The 22,960-nt window shown below is 38.5% G+C and overlaps 1 protein-coding gene across 2 annotated transcripts in view; it reads right to left on the minus strand.

The window, feature by feature from the left end:
• Positions 1–3,775, minus strand: part of LOC105432030 (uncharacterized) — an 18,661-nt gene extending 14,886 nt beyond the window's left edge. The window contains exon 1 of one of the 2 annotated variants that reach the window (XM_025219573.2): positions 3,474–3,775. Coding sequence is in view for 1 of the 2 variants with exons in the window: in XM_011646617.2 (XP_011644919.2) it covers positions 3,467–3,476 (10 nt within the window). In the remaining variant the exon portion in view is untranslated. Of the gene's footprint in view, positions 1–3,466 lie in introns of both variants that reach the window. The other variant, XM_011646617.2, reaches the window with a different exon arrangement.
• Positions 3,776–22,960: the final 19,185 nt, after the last annotated feature.

Genomic DNA, 22,960 nt, shown 5'->3' on the forward strand with positions numbered 1-22,960 from the left:
GCCAGTTATTTTTAAACGTGTTATTAATATTATTTATACAATACATTTCTTTTAATAAGCTATTATTTCGTTGTAAAATGTATATTTTTTTTAGTGAATGTGAAAAGGTTAAAAAATAAATAGTAAATTATTTAAAAATATTAAATTATTTTTATTTTTTATATCGAAGTATCAATAAGTAAATTCGTTGACAGTAATGTAATTACAAGAAATTGTTATTCGGTAACAATTCTTCTGACTCAACTGAATGAATAATGTTCCGCTATTGTTTTAACCGCAATTGCCAATATGCGTGGAGAGAACGCTGGCACAACGAATTCGCATTGCCACATAGAGACAGAATTGGCACACGTCGAAAAAAAATCTACTAAATCCTTCAACCATGAGGAATGCATCATTTCGATTATACTTTGTTGTCGAATATTATTAAATGGTATCGCGTTTCAGAATAATTTAACAAATTTAACCTATGAAAAATATTCTTTCATTCGAGATTATCAATAATCCCTTAATACAATTAATTAGTTAGACGACCGTCAAGCGCGAAACATTTGATTTATGTCAGTTAATCGAATTTTGTGTTTTAATGTGCCGATTGCAATTAATCGACAGAAAAGCACATGTTTTTATATAGGAAAAAAAATAAAACTGGAACGTGATAAATGGAGACAAATGTGCCTTTTAGATATATCGGCAAAATCGATTGATTCAAATAGCAGAAGATTAATTTTTTTTAATTTAACTGCGAGCTTCAAAGATCAGAGTTCGATAGAGTCAAACGAGAATCAAATGGAAAGATGAAAATTGATGATTAAAACAATCGTGACACGAGATCTTTTTAAAAATATTATCGATAGTCTCGACTTCTCATGGTTACATAACATAGTTACATAAAAATTTATACGTTTCCAATAAAATAATATATTTTGCAAAAGTTTAGTATTTATTGCACATAACAAATAAAATTTCAATCAATAAAATTTTGAATTTTTTTTTTTAAATATATTAGCTTAAAATATATTTTTATTATTGATCTTTAATATTACAGTTTTTTTTTTTATTTGCAATAAGTCCGTGAATTGCGAGTAAGATAGCGATGAAGAAAAGTGGGAATAAAACGAGCGGAATTGCAGTCGATTACATTATCGCACGATCGTCACGGGGGCTCTTAAGTCCAGTTGCAACGTATCTACCCGAAATTGTTTAATGGGGTTTAAATATACGTTACGTTGTGAAGCCGCGTAGCGCACAGATTCAATTCGGCGCGATATTCGTATCACTCGAAATTTTCGAGTGAAACTTAAATTTAAGCACCTTCAGTCTCGGTGCAACATGACAGCCGGCCGATTTCTCGGCCTCGCGACGCCAATGTAAATTTAACGTCGTTCACGCTGGGTCTCGCGGGAAAACCGACAGGCTCATTTCGCGACTGACACTCTCGTCCGGCACGCGGAAAGCGTAATTTGCGTTTATGGGTGAACAGGTGTTGTATCTAGGAAGAGAGTAAAATAGAGAAGAATAGAAAAGAGAAAAATAGAGTGAGAAAGGGAGATCAATTTATTATTATCCTGAGATACCAACCCCGGCTCTTTAGAGGAAAAGGAAGACAAAAGCTGGTGTGAAGAGAGATAAAATAATCCGGAAGAAAATAATCGTTCGGAGGAATTAATTGATAAAGCAAGGAAAGAATAATAAATATGCTCAATCTAATGTAACTCAATTTCTCTTTATGTGTTTACGTAACGAGAAAACATATTTTGTCGCTAAATAATATTTATTATGTATCTACGTTAGAGAGAGAGAGAGAGGATGACCATGGATATGTAATTTAAGTAGAGTCAGACCGGTTACGGTCAGACATTTTTTCTGAGCCGGACGCGTTGTTACCGTGATTTTACTGTGATATCTATTATATTGTTCTGCGTTTCATGCATAATCATATATATATAAAATTTCTGCTACTATTAAAATTAATCAACAAGATTATCCGTAATTACGATCCGTAATTATGATAAAAGGCAACATATGAATAATAAAAGGGTTCTAAGAAATTTAGACGCATGAGACACCGATCAATTATATATTAAGTAACGTGGGACACGTGTATTATGTTACTGATTCATCTGTAAATAATTTACGAATCCGTAAAAATATATTTTCTAGAAAAATCGTGATTTAAGCAAATGTCATTTATTATTCGGCATAAACGAGTAACCGGCGAGTTTTCCTGTAATAGAATATTTTTATCTCGCACATCGCATTTTCACTCGTTGGATATTCCAGGAAATAGCGAATGCGAATATACCGGTCGAAGGAAAATTTTCGATTCATCCGCTCCGACTTAAGCTCGAAATCAATTATTCATTACGCTCAATGGAACAGTCGAACAAATTTTGCTCCAGCTCCACGGCCGTCTTACGTCAAACGAAACTAATAAGCCAGTCTGCGAGTGATCAAATTTAAGTTCTACCTTAAATTTGAATGAAATCGATCGTCGTATAGTCGGGCTTTAAATTTCATTTGAGATACGACCGAAATACACTCTCGGGAGCACCATTTCTCATCGTTAATCGGATAACGACGATTAGGTTTCTCGCTTCGTTACGAAACATTTCAACCTCTTTGGGGCTGTAATGGGCTATGAGATATCATATTCAAACATTGAAAGATCATAAAATAATATAAACACAAAAATAATTTTCTTTGATAGTATTGATTTACAAACACGTTTTTGTTTTTATCTCTTTATGTTATTTAGTTTTGAATTAATTTAGCTAATTATACTCAAAACTGATTAAGATAAATGAATTTCTCATAATATTATTTTACAGAAACTTTGAAAATAAGAACGAAAATGTTTTTTCGTAATAATTCATTTTTCCAAAAACTGATTTATAAAATATGATAATTCCATATAATTTATCTCGTTACTTAGGAGGATTATTACCGCGTCTAATTTCCTCGAGATGGCGATGATTCTATCTAGCAAGAAATAAAATCTGATTCAGTAAATTAATTTCTAAGTAAAGGATTTAACAGATGTTAATTTATATCATTGGAAATTACAAAATTATCCGAACGTCGTGTCGCATCGCTTTGATCACATTTCCCCGCGCTCGACCAGACGACTAAGCAGCCAATTTCGCTTGAATTCGATTAACGTGACGGATTAAGCTCCGATCCCAGGATTAACGGACGTTAACCCGCGCATGAGGGAAAACGATCTCTCTCGCGACCGACCCGGCCATCGTCATCGTTACGTCCGGCTCTATTAAGGGTGGGTAACGGGGTAAGTAAGGGAGTTTCTCCAGCAGGCCGATCGATTGCACGTAAAAATGCCCTCCTATTTCGCGCGAAGGGACATAAATACATATACACACACACATATATATATATATATATATATACACACACACACACACACACACACACACATCACGCGTATTCTCTCTCTTGTTTCTCTCACCTCTCACCATCTGTGCTCCAATACTCCCGGGGTCCCGGTCGTCTCGCGAGAAATGCTTCTCTATGATCGCCGCCGTTTTTCCCTTCTCCTTTACGGCGCCGTCGGCCCTGCGGAACTGCGTGCGGAAAACTAGCCCTCTTTCTCTCCCTCCCTCGCTCTAGCCGTTAACCCACCGGTGCACCTGAGAGAGACCTCGAGAGCCAAGCCGTGAACACGATCCTCGCTCGTCGAGCGTCCCGCGCGGACTGATCGGCGCGGGCACCGACGCTCGCGCGCCTCCGCTTCGACGTCGACTGCGGGCAGCCTCGCGGCGCGGCCGCCGCGGAAATGGAAGGGGTTGCAGCCGCCGTTACTTTATCGGATTCGCCTGCTCGCTTGCACATCAAACACCGCCGATTCCCAGCTAATTACCCGATTTTTGCTAAACGTGCCGAGTCTCTACGGAGCGAAGCTCCAGATAAACGTCGGCTTCCGACGATGCTTTCGACGGGACAACGGTGACGGTTTGCCGAAGAAGGCAAACTCGTTATCTGTCTACAGATACAGCTAATCGTCGCCGATGAAACCTCATTTCTTTATCAACGTAACAACGATTGAAGATAATACGGAAGAGTTAAGTGCATCTTTCATAAACGGGGAATCGTGCGCGATTCTCGAGATTTCTTAAACTCGCTGTATGTTTGTTTCTCAAATCATCCTTAAGTCTTCTTCGTTGACGGATGCCGCATTGTATTCCACATGCCATATGTTTCTCGCGTGCTGGCCCGGAAGTCTGGCCAAAATATCGCGCGAGGCGCGTGCCGTCGAGAGTTCTTTTCTCGATTAAGATCGTTTGCTCCACTCGTAAAGTTCCGAATCACATCATGTCGTAACAAACGTTCCTCGAGATCGTTAAAATCGTTTAATCTCCTTAAATTATTTTATATATATATTTCTAATTACAATATCTTTCACAATATCTGCACAATTTTACTCGGAAGCCATACTGCACGAATTGCACGTTATATGTTGAAAACTTTGGATCAATTTGATAAAAAAAATCCCATCTTAATGTATCGTGTGGCGAATTACTCTGCGATTATTCAGCTATTTCATAAAATTATTGTAAAATAAGTATTTAATGTATTTTTATGTAATTAGTATTTAATGTAACATAATAAAGTAGGTTGAATTAACTCGTTTCCTATATTATGTGCTCAATAAATTATAATCGAAGCATCGAAGGTGACATGAGTCGTGCTGCATGACGGCCTCGCACGTAATAAACCCTGACATACTTCGTTTGAATATCGGGCTCCAATTTCCGATATATAATTCCGCATGTCCGCCGACGTAGACTAGAATATTGTACGCGCCATCAGCTGTCAGCGCCTTATGTCTCCTTAACTCTTTCAAGGTTCCAGCAAAGATAGCACGCCTCTGGAAGAATATTCGATATTACATCGAGGATGCGTATGTTCGTACGGATCAATCCGATACGCTAAATAAGATACTGCCGCTATAGATAGAAAGTGATCGGAAATAAGATACCTTCCTATCATAATACGACACGTTGATTAACGTGTCAGTCGTACGATACATTAGTTGCATTATCAGCAATCAATAATTCCTGACGAACTAATAGCTCTGATATTCGTCTTTCCTTCGGTCAAATATTCGTCATCAAAGTCTCTCATTACTTATATAATTTTATTATCCCCTTTGAAAAAAAATAGCCATGTTCGTGAAGGAAAATTGAATTTTTCCAAGAAAAAGGACTATTTCTCATGTGGGGAGGGAAGAACATGTGGGGATGAGTGAGAAAAGTTTTCGGCGAGAATGTGAAGGAAGAGAGGGCTGACAGCGTTGATACAGAGGGGCTGTTACTTGTCAAATTTCACGGGACGACGTTTGCAACGTTTGTACAAATAACAAATGATTCACACGGACGTTCATGCCGCCGGCTCAGAACATGCCATTAACGCGGAAAGAGAAAAATCGTTGGAATTGTTGAGCACTTAATGAGTAAATACGTACACGTCCGTAACCAGCGTCATTTCCATCTAAAAGTTAAGTGAGGAAAATTGCTCGAAACATATATATATATATATATATATCTCGCTTCTTATTTCTTATTGTTCTGTCAATTTAGAAGATACTAATCGAACGTGATTTTTTTACAAAAGGATCTTTATGTGAAAGATTATTTCAGGAAGTTGCAAAAAAAAATTGTGCACTATAATTTTTAATGCGTTTGTTTATCAAAAAACTAATAACACACTGGAAGTTAATTATCATTATGAAATTTACATGTATTTTAAAATTTTTATTTCTTTGTAATATACATTTTATTAAAACACAGAGTATTATTACATATATTTTAAAATATATTCTAAAGTTATCGCTGTTTTTCTGCACGGCGAATTTTGCTCGTTCGTGAAATCTCCTCGTCGAATTTATAATCCTTCGTCTGAGATCCGCGCATCTTGACGTGCCTGGCGTGACAAATTTCGATGAGAACGTATGACGAGATTCCTCGCCGACGAAGTTTGCGACCCTTTCACGACACGAGGAAAGAATGCGATTTATCGTCGAAAAATAAAAAATAGCGGAATAATTACGGGAGAGAGAGCGAATAATTAAAACAAACGGCGCCACTCTTTTCGCGCTTTGAAATTTACAGTACACGCAATTATTTATTTCAAGATACACGATGCCTCTGTAAATGCACGCGGATTTATAGACACACGCCGGAATGAGTCTGGAAGAATTTGAGATTAAACGGATTACTTCGTTAGGCACCGATTGACCTATTTATAAAGATGTTGAAGTTTATTTGAGAGGAAAGCTTATGAAAAGACAAAAATTAAAAACTACATAATTCGCTATTCCCGAATCAGAGATAGTCGGAAAATAATAGAGGCATATAATTTTCTTCGTTTAACGTTAAATCTTTTTTTTTCTTTTTTCTGACTACATTTTACGGATCACTATTAAAACAATGAGAAAGAGGATACATCAAGCTGTAGTTAAAGTTAATCTATGTTAGTGGCATCGACCCTTAAATAAGTAAGGCTCGGCACATTTAGTATTAAACGACGGGTACATAAATCAGAAACGTTTATGACGGGCAAATCCGTTTTGATCCTTGAGCAATTGCTTCAATGACGTCAATGTGTATGACACCTATATATTTCGCAGTAACAAAGTGTATTAGCGTGATATACGTATAACAATTTGTTAGATTAGAAACCTCGAGAATGAAGGATATTTAACACCAGTAACGCGAAAATATCTCAATATGAGATAAAATAAACACATATCTTTCTTTAAAACAATATTGAATGAAAGAAATCTGTAAATGAATTTTGCTTTAATATTATTTTTGCAATTATTCAATTTTAATAGTATACTTGAACAGTATAAAGAAAATATTGGATAGAACAAATTTAAAGATTGAAAATTATTGTACCATACGCTTGTAAATTAACACATGTGTGTACATATGTATGTGTCATTTAACGTGACGTATATTGTGGATATATATTCGTTCATTCTTAACGTTCCCTAGGACTAATATATGGCCTGAATAACTACGGTAATTCGTGCGTCACGTGGGAATGCCATCGCGGGATGGCGTAATGAATGAACTATAGTGGGTTTCAGGGTCAGTACGGGACGAGAGCAAGAGAGACAGAGAGATAGATGACGAGGGAAGATGATAGAAAACACGGCGCATAAAGCCCGCGGTTATAAATTATTTCGGTTGCCCGCTAATTCCGTCACGATACAGAATGGTGAATCGCACTGGTGGTAAACCACCACCACGTGCGGTGTGGTTACTTCATGGGGGCCTTCACACGGGCGGATATATATCGTAAACACATCGATATGCTCGTGAGCATCGTCAACATGAATATATCGCGTTATCAATCAGCCGATTATGATGTTCGCACGATCATCAATATTAACAATGCTCGAAACGCCGATAGTGATCGCCAAATCGTGTGAGGGCACCTTAAACTGGCCTAATTCTTGAGGGTTTATCTTTATCTTTGCTCGTGCAAGGATCAAAGGGTTATTTTCATCTACAAAAAAAGAAACGCTTTAGAGTGCGTCTGGTACAGTAATTGGAAATAATTCTCGTTGCTTAATAATGAATACCGATTCAAACGCTTACATCAATAAAATATATTATACATGTTATTTTTATATTAAAAGAAATATAAAATATATATTGCAGTATTTTATTTTAAATTTGGAAGCTAAGAACTTGTAATTTGAAAACTAATATTATCTTAGTGAGTTTCTCTCTTATCTTCAATGAGTTTCTTTCTTCTCTTTTTTTTTTTTTTTTTTTTTTTACGTGACTAACATAACGAGAGGTTTATCGTCGGATTACTCCATAAGTATTAGACCCATGATTTTCCGGGTAATTCGACTATTTAGGGAAGTCAATCAGAAAACGTATTTCCCGAACGAGACGGTTACACGGGGCCGATTTCGCAACCAATTCCTGTAACATCGAATTATTACGCGGGGCGAATACGCGAACTCGATTACGAAATCGATTACCTATTTGCACGGCTTGATTAACTACCGCCATGTGTAAAGCAACGAACTCGATTATGCGCGCGCCAAATCGGATTTGCACCGCCACGTGCACGCGAATCGCACGATCGCGCGATAACTCCCGGGACAAGATCCTGGGAAGCATGAAATCCAGCTCGATATTACCTTGGCGATAAGAGTGGTTTAACCCATATCAGTACGCGCGCGACTTCATTAACATAAATTACTCGCGTAGAATAATCGCGAGGATTTCTTCGTATTATCGTAAATTAATTGAGAAAAGTATTGTAATTATTAAGTCACTATATATTAGCTATACTTTTTAAAGATTTTTAACGTTTAATTTAAAAAGCCTTGATATATCGACTTTTTTATTTATATTGGAAAAAGAATGGCACAGATTAGCGGTTTTCAATGGCCGTAATTCTTAATCTCATTATTCTCCTTGGAGGAACATAACGGCGCGTTAATTACATAATTTCTTGAAATGTGGATCATCTTTCATTGTCTTCCTCGCCTCTCAAGTAGAACTGTATAACGGAATTCAGGGTCACAGCAATGCGCAAGACGATACGAGGCAGCCGCCTGGAATCCGCTAAATTATTTCGGCTGCTCGCTAATTTCGTCACATCGTGAAGGATATGCCATCCATGGCGCATCGTAAACGTTGGCTCACCGTCACAGGCGACTTCCCGTGAAATTCCAGTGGTTAATGGCCGGTCTCGCTAACTATTCTCAGGATGAATTACGTCTATTAATCCCTGCAACTATTTACTCAAGCTCATTAAACGTCCTTAAAATTTGTCTTTTTTCTACAGATGCTTGTAGATTTGTTGTTGGAGAGTTTTAACTTTGATATATAAAAAAAATTTTAATGTTTAATTCTTGTTTTTTTTTTTTTTTTGGATTTTAGGTCGTAAAAATATTCTAGAATTATTTTTCGATGTTTCTCTATGCGGATTGCAATTTTGAAATATTGAAATAAATATCATTGTAAAAAAATGTCACAGAAGATATTTTAGGAATAAGAATGAATAGGTCTTTATTATATAGATTTTGATTTCGTACAAAAATGTTATACACAATATACATTCTTGGTTCCCACGCATGTTTAAATGTATTTTTACTTTTGAATTTATTTTTTCCTTACATATCGTTAAATTTAATATAATACTTGACGACAAAAATTATATAAGTATGTATATATGTGCGCGCATGTATATGTGTAATTTATTATCAATTTCCTATTCATTGAATATTGATCCGAAGTAATGATTCTCAAACGGATTCTCATCCCTCGTCTACTGCCGCCCTTTTCTCTCGACCATTTGCCCGTCGATTGGTCAAGCCATCTCGACTGGTTAAAGTCAATGTTCGACATTCCGCAATCGACCAACAATCAGGGTCAATATCTCCTTCGAGGCCATCTCGGTCGAGAGAACTGAGAGTGTCAAGCGAGCATAAACAACCCTCCCAAAACGCCAAAACATGAGGGAGATTTCGTGTTCGGAGAGACACCGAAAGATTTTCGCGCATCCAAATGCAAATCAAAAACCATGCGTTTTTCTCTCCTGTCTGTGAATTGTCGACCGGGCACGATATTTATTTCCGTCCGTCGCTATTAGCAGTCGTGCCCCCGTGGCGAACCGTGGGACATTTGGAATTCGCAACGAGTAGCGAGCGCGAAAAAATTCGCGCGGGCGGTATCCGCCCAATTTCTTTTCGTTTCTCGTCGCTGCTTCCGATGAATGGCGCAGCTGTAGAAAACGGTAGCGTTAACTCCCCGATACACACATCGTTCAATTTGCAACTTATTCGAGAATACTGAGTCGCATCGAAAATCTGGATTAGCTCTCAACGTCGATCTTCGTCGTGCAATATAATGCAGATTTTATTATCATTTTTAGAAGTGAAGAGATAAGAGGAATTTAATGATATTATTTATTTATTTATATTAATTTAAAGCTATTACGAAATAAATAATATGATATATATATATATATATATATATATATATATATAATTATGAAAAAAAATTAATCAAATTTCTATACAATAATTGAAACGTTCTATTTTGTGCTATGTTATAGAAAAATATTTCGTCTTTGATTATTTAATATATAATTATATAAAAAAAGGATTGTTTATTCCTTTACATCACGATTTTATTAACTAACAACGCACTTTTCTACAGGTGATGAGTAAAACAATAACGAAATCATTTCGAAATTTGACTTCTGTTATCTCGATGATAACTGTAAGATTATCACTTTTATGGCTCATTTATCATTTCTCGCGCTCTTTTTTCATAATTAAAAAGATCTCTTGTCTTTGACTCGCAACAAGCAGTTACGAGTGATTTTCACATTAACCCTGGCACGCGGCTCACCATTTAGAATCGTCGATTACGACCTGCGTCAATAATAATCGTCGTCGAAAGCCCCTCGGCTTTCGTCGTTGAGTCCAATCGAAGGCACGAGTTGTAACGACAACGGTCTTTTGTATATTTCGTGCCTGTCGCGTTACCGTGGTGTGCGTGATTTGTAGTTGCGATAAGTACGTGCGTCAAAGCTGATATCATATCTTATCGATCGGTCGCATTTCCAGGATTATGATCATATACAGCGAGAATCATCTTCGGTAAGTTCCACGGAGGGATAGCTCACGCTGTCACTTTCTGCTTGTTCCAGGCGGAAAATCCAGAGGCGGTCGGATTCGCTTTATTTTTAACATTCGCAGGGAGAAAGAGAAAACAGGAGTGAGAGAGGGGAGAGGAAGAGGGGCCAAAAAGAGTGAGATTCTCGAAATAGAGATCGAATGATGCAACTTATAAGTTTCATTTTATTAATATTAAAATATTTTTTTAATAAATCTTATCGAAGAAATTTAAATGAAGGAATCACGCATACATATTCTTATTTTTATCTGAATTAGATAAAAATTCTAAATATTTTAGGAAACGAAAATTCTCTTTAATTACAAGCGTAAATTTAAATTTTATATTGCATAATTTTATAATGCATAAATGAAGAAACCCCCGGCCGTCGAGCTTTCATAACAATGACACCTGTCAGCTTAAGATGTCAGTTTTCTGCGGTCAAGCGCAAATGCACTCATGACTTCTTCGGACGTAAACAACTGCATCCTATTATTCCAAAAGAGCTTAACTGGGGAAGCTTGAGAAGTTCCAAGCGTCCAATTGGATTAAGATCCGGTCTAAATCGTCACGGGGAAGATCCAAGCGTAGCCTTGGATCCGTGCGGCGACCTTGAGCTGACTCAACCGCGCCAGATACCGCGATGTATCGAGGTTAAACGCAGAAGACCGCGGTAAAAAAAGAAGGAGACGAGTGTCTTGTTTCTCTCTTTCTTTTCTCGCGGTTTGTTTCTTATACCTCGAGAAGGAATCATCGCGCGGGCGTTGGCGAATTCCGCGCATTCCAGATCGAGTTAATAAAGTCGAGTCGCTCGTTAGCCCGCTTTCGGCCACGCTAATAGTTCGGGGCCTCTTCTCCTCTTCGAGTCGTCTGATGATCGGGCTATTTTTAGAGGGTGGGTACTTCACGCCGCTGGAAGTAAATCATAACAACCGTCTCGAGATACGCACGGCAGCCTACGCATCTCCCGCCGCGGCGAGCCGAGGATGTTCCTCGAGCATGAAATGGCGCAAGAATTCTGGGATTTCCAAATAAAAGAAATCAATACGAACGCGGAATTTTGTGTACACATGTTGCCCTAGGTTCCCCGCGGAATACACGAGAAATTGGAGGATTTCCCTGAAAATCGAGTAGAACTGCGAGTAACACATGAATAGTTGCTCGTTAACGTCAAGCTATCGCTAATGGATAATTTGCAAGTAAAAATTGGAACAATAGCCTCACTTCTCCTATCTACATTTTTTTCGTACAAATTAATTTCACTTACGAATGTACTGAAACGTTAATGATAAGAAACGATAGAAGAAAACTTTTATATTCTTTCCCGTTTTAACACTTTACACAGCACGTGCGAACTCCTAAAGCTTGCAGCTGATTATAAAGTAGAAATATAAAAAAAAATATAAAAAATTAGGACATAAGTTAAGGGAGCGTGCCAAATGTCTTCGAGAATCTCGTGTTACGCGCGCATCAAAAGAAATTTCGCAACATCTATTATCTTCCGTTTCTGCGCCGTGGTGCATAGGATATCATTAATTTTCTCCGTTAGGCAACTTGTCGACAAGCCAGCCGGGCAAAAAATTCCATCGATAAGCACTATCTTTCTTTCGGTTCGGCGGTTTCTCTTTTTCTTTTTGAGAGGCGAGATAAGTTCGATCAATAATGCATTAATATCCCTCTCCGTGTGCCGTATGCTGCAAAAATTTGGGAGATTGATACGGTATTGGGAATCGAATGAAATTTTTCGCGATCATTCGCGAAATGCGCGATGTCTCGGAAAAGCGATATTTATTTTTTAATACAGATATAAATTCAGCGCTCATCGCTGTGAGGAAAGACATTATTATTATTCTTTTCGTTTTCCGCAACGGGAGGTCTTGCCCGTGCAATTCGTGCAAACTTCATTCGAGGACGTCTCGGCGGGGCTGGGAAAGTTCATAAGCCGCCGAGTATTTTTGTCCGTGGATATTATCGATTGCATATACGGGGCATGCCGAAACTATCAGCCTTCCTTCTTCCGACGAATTCGAAATAAGTTTCTTCCTCGAGAAGAGATCTGCTCATAAACTCTATCCTTAATATCTCAACGTTTTGTGCCTAAACAAACATCGCAATTAAAAATATCAAATTATACTGGTATAAAAAACTTCCTTAAAAAATTTAAATTTAAGATCGGTACAAGGACTTTGAATCTATCTAATATCTTCGACGTTCCAATTAACATTAAAATATAAATTAGAAATCATTAGCATTTAAAAGTTTGAAATTTACTTCCGTTAATTAACGATAGGAAAAAAGTATTATTACAGCTTAGGTACTTTTTTATCAAGCGCAAATTAAAAAGTTCCGTTATAATAAAGGGAACGCAAAAGCTGAAGCGGGGATTCTGGAACACTCTATATATATATATTGTATCACTTGGTTTTCAGCGGGGCGGCTTTCCTTTATTCTTCATTACAAGGAATCGACTCGCGAGAAATCCGCGAGATTTCGTCGGCGTGTTTTTTATCGAGCATTACGTCAATAAACGTATAAACAAGAAGCGTTCCGATCCTGCGGGATGCCGCGTTCGCGCGAGCTCAGATATTTTCGCAACTTCCGCGCAACTATCGCGCAAACAATATACGGAAGTTCACAATTCTCCCCGGCGAGGAATCATAATAATAATATCATAAATATATCTCGCATATGTATGTATACGGATATGTATGTATGGCGGGGGAGCCGCAAAACACGTTCTCTGGTCTGGAGTCCTTGATTCCGGCATGTGCGCGCCGTAATAAAGTCTATTTTGTTCTATCCTGTACTCTCTAGCTCGTGTGTACGCTGTTTTAAACACGTTAATATCGCGCAGCCGTCTGAACCGCGTAAATTCCACGTTGTAAAGATACGCTGCTGCGGCGGTATATTTGCGGTGCGGCGAACGCGGCGAGATGCGGCGAGGGAGATTGTCTTCCCATTACGGTTTCGCAGACATGCCTTTCTACGCTATTTTTATTCCCCGCATCGAGATCAACATTCTACATTAATGGCGGCTTTATTTATATAAAGCCGATCGTATTTGCCGAGAAGTTAGAAAACGGAGTTTTCCTCCGGCAAATTTTAATCGGACGTATAATTTCTGGCGACTTACGACTTTGACATTTAGCAATAAAAATACGTTGCGAAATTAAGATTCCATTAAAGTCCTAAACTTGGCCGGGATAATAGAGTTTTCCGATCTATATTTGCATTCTCGAAGTGGAAGTTGTCAAAGCGCTCTTCCCATCAATTGGAATTATCTTCGCGGCGATATTTCCGCGGAGGAGAGATCGCTCCGGTTTTTCGTGGCGGGAAACGATATCGTCTCGCGCCTCGCGCCAGCCGCGTCTCTCATCTCGTTATTACGATTATATTGCAATCTCCGGAGTGTAAATTTCAAACGGCTCTCTCTCGTGACGCAATTCGCGATCATTATCGCGAGTCCGATTGACGTGTACCTAAAATCATTGACGTGGTCGATCGGCCGGTGTGCTGAAACGCGGCCACCCGGTATCCCGCGGCGATGACGCGAATCGAGCCAGCTCGAACGCCGGTGAATGACGTGTCTTGCTTCTGATTCACTGCAATGCGTCACGATGAACACGGGGTATCTTATTGCCGGGGCCATTGCAGACTATTGTTCGGTCAGTTCTCAAACGATCACTTGCGTTGCGAGTGGCAAGCGAAGGAGGAATGTGAGAGAGAGAGAGAGAGAGAGAGAGAGAGAGAGAGAGAGAGAGAGAGAGAGAGAGAGAGAGAGAGAGAGGGACAGTTATAAAGTCAGAGAATCGAAAATCATGTTTCTCACTTTTTTCGTCGTTAATTTATTCCTTGTAAATTTTTAAATACAAATATATATATATATATATTTTTTTTTCGAGACTAGCGAAGAAATTTTTTACAAAGCATTCGAAAGAATTATTTTAATATTTCAATATCGGATATTTTATATATATATTTTTTTATTTAAAAATTTAAATATATATATATATAATATCCGAGATTGAGATATTAAAATAAAAATATTAAAATAATTCTTTCTTTGCTTTGTAAAAAATTTCTTTGCTAATCTCGAAAAATAGACCTCTGAGTCTGATTCGCTATTTTCTTTTTTATCAGATCGAAACCGCGATGATTGAAAGATTCAGATACAGGTTTCAGGATTAACTTTATATAGGCGATATAACAGTCCCGTCAATTCGGCGAGAATAACGAGAGCATTATTAACAGTTTGAATGTGTGAGCCGGACATGGGGTGCGGTGTTTGAATACAGCTTAAAATGCAGCCAGATAATTTCGCGGTACGATCGATTGCAATTCGACGGTGCAATGCGACGTCACGTTTACACACATGCTATTTATTTACATCCACGTGTGCATGCCGGCATGCGGCAGTCACGTGATTATTTCAACTATTTATAGTCGCCGATGCGGTCAAGTACCAGCGAACCGGCGAAATTCCAACAAATCGTCTGGAATCTTTCCATCGGGACTCAAAAATTGCGGTGTCACGTTAATTTTGGATAGACATCAGAGATGAAATTTTTACGTTGACAGCAAAATAAAAAGAATAAAAATTAAGAAAAATTTTACCAAATTATGTGATTGTAAAAAATGAGTGGAAAAAATTTTTTGTCTAATTGTGCAGAGAGAGAGAGAGAGAGAGAGAGAGAGAGAGAGAGAGAGAGAGAGAGAGAGAGAGAGAGAGAGAGAGAGAGAGAGAGAGACTTCCTTTTGCAGAATTTTATTTGAGCTTACTTGTAGTCAGTTTAGAATATATTTGTTAATTCTTTCAAGAGAGCAAGAGAGATAAATTTCCGTTGGAGAAAAATCGACTCCAGATTCGCCGAGAATTCATGATCGTGAGAAGGACGCGCTCGGGGCAAACGTTTCTAACATCGAATGAAAATATAGTAAGCGAAAACCGCGCAGCTTCGCGCGTAAATACATCCGGCGGCGATTTACGAGCGGCCGGTCGCGAGCTCCTCGATTCCGGAAGTTGGCGCGACTCGCTTCTTTTCTCACTAACCATCCATTGTTCCCGCGAAACGCGTCGAGGAAGTCGTAAAGCAACGACTCATAAACTTGTCTCGAGTCAATGAAAACGCGACTGGGGATCGTTTCAAACGCGCTTTAAAAGCTTTCCACTTTACATGTGCCGATCTCTTCGTAACGGTGAGATAATTCAATGACGCGCCGCCGGATTGATCCCATCCAGAAATTTTAAGCTCGTGAACATTACATCGAAGCAGTCGGATTTCTTTAAAGAAGAACCACTATAAATCTCGGGAGAAAATGTTCAGGAAATAATAAAAAAATGTGTTATCTCCTATAAAAAATAATGGTTATTTGGTGCCATTTGTTACGGCATAAAAATCGTTCTAGAAACTATCATCCTCTTTTCTAGCTGTAAAATAGCCCATTTTATCTAGCCCATCTTTCTCTAGTGGAAATTGGAACTCTCTTTTTTGTTACTTTTATTTTTGCTATTAAACGTTTGATAAATTACACAATCTTTTTTCAAGATAAAACAAGTTTTGTAAAATTAAGGAAACACTAACGTATATAATTTTGTGATACATTAACATATTAACATTAACATATTATTTTAAATATTATTCACGTATAAATCTAGGTTTTATATAATATTTCGATTGAAGATCTCGAATGCGACGAGAATAATATATTTTGACGTGGAAACGTCTTTGAAATCGTCTAGCGATGTTCTCCGATCGATTCTCAATTGATGCAGTTAAACTAATAGATTTATGTTATCAGCGTTCATCTCGCGCCCTCGAGCGTGTAACGTGGCATTTAACAGAAATGTTTGAAGGTTTAGGACGTGAGTGAGACGCAGTCGAGAAAATGCGATGAGATTCGCGGGATTTTTTTTACACCGAATTCGTCACTCAATCGCGCGGAAGATCTGTCGCGTTTTCACGTCGCTTTTATGCGAGGCCTTTATTCGGGATTACGCCACTGGCCTCTCCGATAAGAGGAATCGGTAAAATAACGCGAATCGGTCGGGGTGGCGGTGAAGGAGAGAGAGAGAGAGAGAGAGAGAGAGAGACAGGTGGCGGGGGTGGCACGAAGCGAGATTACATGGGCGAGGAGAGGACGTGAAGGAAGACCGCCCAACCTAAACTCTCCTCGCCATCAAAATGGCGGAGACCCGGAGAGTTGGAGGGTTGGTGGTGGCACACGTGTTTGACAGCCTCGGGGCAGTAGCGTAACGGGCGTCCCGGATTTGCGTTGCTATTACAGGAGAGTTGTAACTCGACTTTACCGCTCCCCGTTAAAATCGCTCGCTCGCTCGAAGGAAGTAAATTTGTATCGAATGAATTTGAGGAGCTTTTAAAAGGGGGATAACAGGATATTACGTCGAGGGTACACGATCGTGTTTCATTTTTACGCGAGAAAATGGATATTGCGAATGTGATTTAGCTGGATGGATTATCTAAAATCGGATCGTTATTTTCCTATAGAGAAAAAAAAAAAAACAGAGAGCTAGGGAGCTCTCTCAAGGAAATTACTATAAAGTTGATGATTCATAATTGTTAGAGCTATAAGCGAACGCTTGTAGAAATATTCGTTGAAAATAAAAGGATAAAACATTCGATCGGGAAATTATTAACCGACATAATTATAGCATTTAGAAGCTCTTAGTATCGATTAAACATGCTAAAGAAATGAATTATCTCCAGAGACGATTCGTCAAATTTAAAAACGGATATTCAGTTATTTCTCATCGCTTATATCTAATATAAACTATATGAAGGAAATCTGGGAGGAAAGAGAGTAATCTTATTTGGTTTCATCGAAATGATAAAAGTAATGATGCAGGGGCATAAAGTGTGTCCCAACTTAGAAAGGAGCTTCAATTATTTCGTCCGTCTCTCGCCGGCGCGCGACGCTTCGTTTGCTTTTTTTGTCGCGAAGAGAGCATAAAGCGTCTTCGGCGAACTTTCGAACAGACAGCTTTTTTTCTTCGAGCGAGAAGACGAAGGGAAGGACTTCTCTCTGAAAGACACTTCGCAAAAACAACGACTAGAAACAACCGCGTCACAGATAACTCGGCTCGGCCGCCGTCTATTTGATCATCGTGGAAGAAATATTTCCCGGAGAGGAAAACTCTGTCCGACGAAAATTCTTATCGGCGCTTTCTCTCACCCCTACGCCTCTGCGAAGTTCACCTCGCTACCACTACCACCACCGCAATCACCCTGTGTAACTCCCCCTCCCCCCGGTCAATGACGTCATAGCACAGTGGCGCGAACATCACGTTGAGTTCACTGACGTCAGCACACCAACTGTCATCCAATGTTGTTAACCCCCTATGTTATCGCAAGGCTTTCTTCGGTGGTTATTTTTCGAGGCACATAAACAATGCGGAATATGGCGGAATTATCTGCTTCCGTCAGTTGCAAACGTTAGGGGATGGCAGTGTAAAGAATGAGGCTCCAAAAAGGAGGTCTATGAACTAAAAAGATAACTTCAACGTTGAGGAGTCAATATATAAGCAGCTTCTTTTTTATAAATTTAATGAGTGAATAAATAAATGGAGATGATTCAAAAATTGTTTATAAGCAAATCAGAATTTTTGTCAAGCGTAACTTACCTCTGCGCTTTTCCCATCAATTGACTATCCGGTTGCTTTTTTTACATTTTTTTCTATATTTGTAAAAAAAAAATACTATCATATTTGGTTTTAGAGTCACGAATTTATCACGCTATTTATTTAACTCTTTCATTTGCAAAATCCTACTCGCGCGTATTTACTCGCGCAGCGAGTATTTCGTTTACGAGCATGCAGCATGCAATTTCCTCGGTCGATTTCCCGACCTGTACTTCCGAACGACAAACAGCGTCATTGATTCACCATGACGACGAAACTGACTATCACCTTCGTCATTGGTCATCCTCGTGCCAGGTGTGAATATCATCTAGCAGACATCCCACAGCGAGCTCGCGTGATGTACGACGGGTAAAATTATTCGCGAGCGACCGAGGGTGGTTGAAGAGTCGCTTGAAGAGGATATGCCGATTCGTCGTCGAACAATGTCGTCTTAACAATCGCGTCCGAAATGAGCGTCAACAGAAGTGTAGCTTTGAATTTAGGAATCGTTAGGAAAGTTTTTCTGAGATTTAAGACAAAAAAAATCAAGATTTTTATAGTTTTACACGTTGTAAATCCATGAAGCACTTAATTTTAATAGTTTGGGTAATTAGATTTGATAATTGTGTTCCCGATATTAAATCTGGATCTAGAACTTTTATAGCAAAAATTTAATTGGATAATGTATTTGCTTCGAACATTACATAATAATTAGATGTTCCTTTCTTGGAACTTCTCATTCAACATTACTGTTATTGATCGATCTTGTCAATTGTTTACTCTTGTTAATTATTTATTTTATAAAGACGGCTAAGCTCGCTTTGAGTAATTGAAATTCCATAGAAGAATTCCACTTTGCGAGAATTTCAACGTTGTAACAATCGCTTGTTGTAAGCGTTCTGTGCAGTGAATACACTACATTGTAAATCAAAATTACATCCTTTCCAATATATTGCCACGTTGAAAATTTTTCGACAGAAAAATGCCACTATGTAAATAATCACGAACTATAAAAATCTGATTTTAAAAGAATTCAATATTACATCAAAGTTGCAATAACTTGATATTAAAAAATCTCTATGATGAAAGAAATTTTATATGAATTACAAATTATCAAGTGCTCCTATCGCCGAATTTTTTGCAGCAATATATTGACAAAGAAGATACACCGATCTTTTATTAACTATTATTTTTCTTTATTATTTTTCATTTAGACATAAAAAAATATATATCTTAAATATAATACTAAACATCTCTTCTTCAAAAATCAAATATTTAAGAATATTATTAAAAACTGATTTACTTGGAATCTGTGTGAATAATTATAAGCGGAGAATAATCTTATTTACATATTACGACAGGTAATTTAATAAGCAGAAATAGTAGGAGACCCTGTAACCCGTCTCTAGTCCTCAGGATTATTCTGCAACATCTCGTCTTTACTCATAATGTTCAACCCAAAATTAGAGCAAATCGACGTTCGTATATATAGTTCTCGTTACAACCCCCTTATCCTTGATAAACCAGGATAAAGAGGATAGAATGCATGGAGATTGCCGGTTCCTATTGACCTTTTTCGAGAGACACGTAAATCGCATACGATTCGGCGAATGCAGGATATTTGGGAAGGATGACAATTTGTAACTACTGCCGTTAATCCGATTTTCAAATGGATCGCTCACAGGGATTCACGTCGTGCACCCTCTTGGCGCGTCGGGAAAATTGCGCCCGCCCGCGGCATAAATTTTTACCCCGACAGTGCGTAGCGCCGTCAATGGGATTGATGACGGAAAAAAGGACCATTCCTCCTCCTTCCGGAGACCCAACGGCGTCGGTTATTGGCTGTCCCTTAAAGCGACAGGATAATATATCAGGGGCGCGAAATTGTAATTGGTTTCAGAATTTCAAATGCGATATAAAAACACGCTTCCTTTGAAAGTTGAATGAAACTCGCTTGGGGCTCGTATGAAAACTTGACTTATTTTGCGGCGAACAGTTATCGATAGTGTCTTGAATACATGTAGAAATAATTTATCTCTGATCTGAATGAATATTGTATTGTTTTCGAGCTATGTCTTGAGAATTTGATTTAACATTAATTCAGAAAATGTTGCATGATTAATGATTATCCCATATACATTTTGTTCTTTTCGTGACGCTGACAACTCCAAATTAATATTTGGAAACGACAGCGAGCGAGATTATTGTAACGACTTGTCGTTACAATCATTACCCCGTCATAGATGTGGATGATATTATCGTGTTACTACATGATCCAAATCTCAGAATATAATTCTGACAATCTTGAATTAAAGCAAAAATACGAGATTCGTATCTCAATCATTTATGCACGTGCGCTCGTTGCCAATTATTTTCCCATTTATCCCCGTCTCACCTCGTTAATCTCGTTCTATTAGAAGTTTTGATGACGCAGTCATGTTGGCGGAATATAAATTGTAGAATTTAATCGCATCCTTATCGTGGCGTGAATAAAAATATCGAGATACACGTGTGCGTTGTCCGAGCATGCATACGGAGATAGGCGCGCGGCAATTTACCGGCGCCAGACGACGACGACGACGACGACGACGACGACGACGACGACGACGACGACGGCGTTCGACGTTTGGCGTCGCGGAAACTCGAACGAGCGGCATCGTCCCCATCTTCCGTCTCCGGCGAAGTCATAGCTCGCTCGCCATTGCTATTTTCGATAATCGACGCATCGTGGCACCGTAATAAACCGCGGATCCGCGGCGCCGCGCTGCCAACGGACACGTGTGCGCCCACGTGCGCAATCCGCACCGGGGATATCCCCCGGTGAAGAGATTATTCCGTGAGAATATATAGATATATTCCTACTCTCAAGGTTCAAGTCTTTTTTTCCTCTCTCCGCGACACGGGGGAGACCCTCGTGTGTCGAGTCGCGGATATAACCGACTACAAAAAATTCGTGACCCACATACTCCGGGATTAGTAATTTTATGACTTATCCACACTCGCGTCTCTCGTCATCCCCGGATCATCCCCCATTAAATTTGCTCGACTGCGACATCGAGGATGTCGTCTCTGCAGATCTAGACGTCTTTAACTTGCAGCAGATACGACACGGGAGAATCGAGAGATCTAGAAATGACAACTCGTTAAGAAAAAGATATACGCGTGTTTGACATAACGGAAATAGCGAGTATCCGTACTCGACGGAAAAGCGGGATTTCGAAATTTTAATTGGCTTGCAGCGTTTCTAATTTAGTAACACTAAAATGATACGAGAATTCTCTCGAAGATCGTATTAAAAAAATATAATACGAACACACAGATTAGTTTTTAACATTCAAGTTCGGACGAGTGCCCAGACGAGTTTATAAACAGCGTCGCCGAAAGAGATTTTGGCATGTAACAATGACTATGATGCAAGAGAAATTATATTGGTAGCGCACAAAGGAATAAAATATACATTCAATAAAATATACATTCGAATTGAAAATCATAGGCGTCTGTCGAAGAAAAAAATATTGAAAAATCTGTTGGAAGCCAGATAGATAAACGATATTCCGATGTGCAAAGTGAATATTACGTAAGCTCGTAAAAAAAATACAGCTTGCAAATAAATCAACTGAAGGAGTGAGTAAATCATTTCAAGAAGATAAAAAAAAAAAGACTGCAGCAGATGTATTCACTTTAACTCGAAAACTCGACACGAGCATTAAGAGAAAATATTTATGTACGACTTAACGTTTCACATAAGAAGTTTTTAATTGTTGTGTATTTATTCTGTCTTTAACTCTCGACAAAAAATTCAGAGAACTGTCTTATGACAAACTTTTTTGTGAATTAACTGATAATGAGTATTGACGTAATAAGCATACGAAATAAGGAATAGAACGAAATGCTAATCGGCAGATCGACGATCTCTCTTACTTTTTCCCTCAAAAACATGAACAGGTCGCCGTGCAATCCTTGTGTAAATACTTCGCTGATTAACAAGTAGGATCATCATCGTTCTATAGAACGACGAGATATCCTTGTCACTTTACGAACCAAGCTTTAGGGTCCTTTCATTGCTAAATCTAATTAATGAACTCTATTATGACACGCTGAAAGCTGGCCGTACCATAGATGGAAATTAAATTAATTAGTTATGTATGATACTATATTAAATCATATTGGAACGCGAATATTTTGTAACAATAAAAAATAGTTTTCAGGGATTAAGAAATGTAAATCTAATAATGTGATTTTTTTCAATAAAAAAAAATATCTGCAAAAAGAGTTCGAAAAAAGAAATGATATCTGGACAAACGTTTTCAGAGACAAATGCTGACAAGTGACAACGAATCACGGACTAGTTCCGAATTCATCAATCTGTTACTAAAATTCAGATTGTAGATTTTAGATCAACACGGTCTGTGTGCTGGCACAGTTTACGTCCGCAGTTCGCTATCGCGATGATTCGTTGTTAGTGATATCTACACGATGATGCTTGCGGCACTCGCGCCAGTCTCTCTCTCTTTTTATTGTCGCGACGAGTGACGTCAATAGCCGCTAATCTTGGAGCTCACTTCCGAAAATTATGACGTTCGCGGCGCGGACGTTTAGGGCGATTATTCGTTTGACGATGACATATAGCTGTCTCCTCTTTCTTCTTTTC

This window comes from Pogonomyrmex barbatus, unplaced genomic scaffold, assembly GCF_055798465.1.
Source record: "Pogonomyrmex barbatus isolate J1 unplaced genomic scaffold, ASM5579846v1 scaffold11, whole genome shotgun sequence".
Lineage (NCBI taxonomy): Eukaryota > Metazoa > Arthropoda > Insecta > Hymenoptera > Formicidae > Pogonomyrmex > Pogonomyrmex barbatus.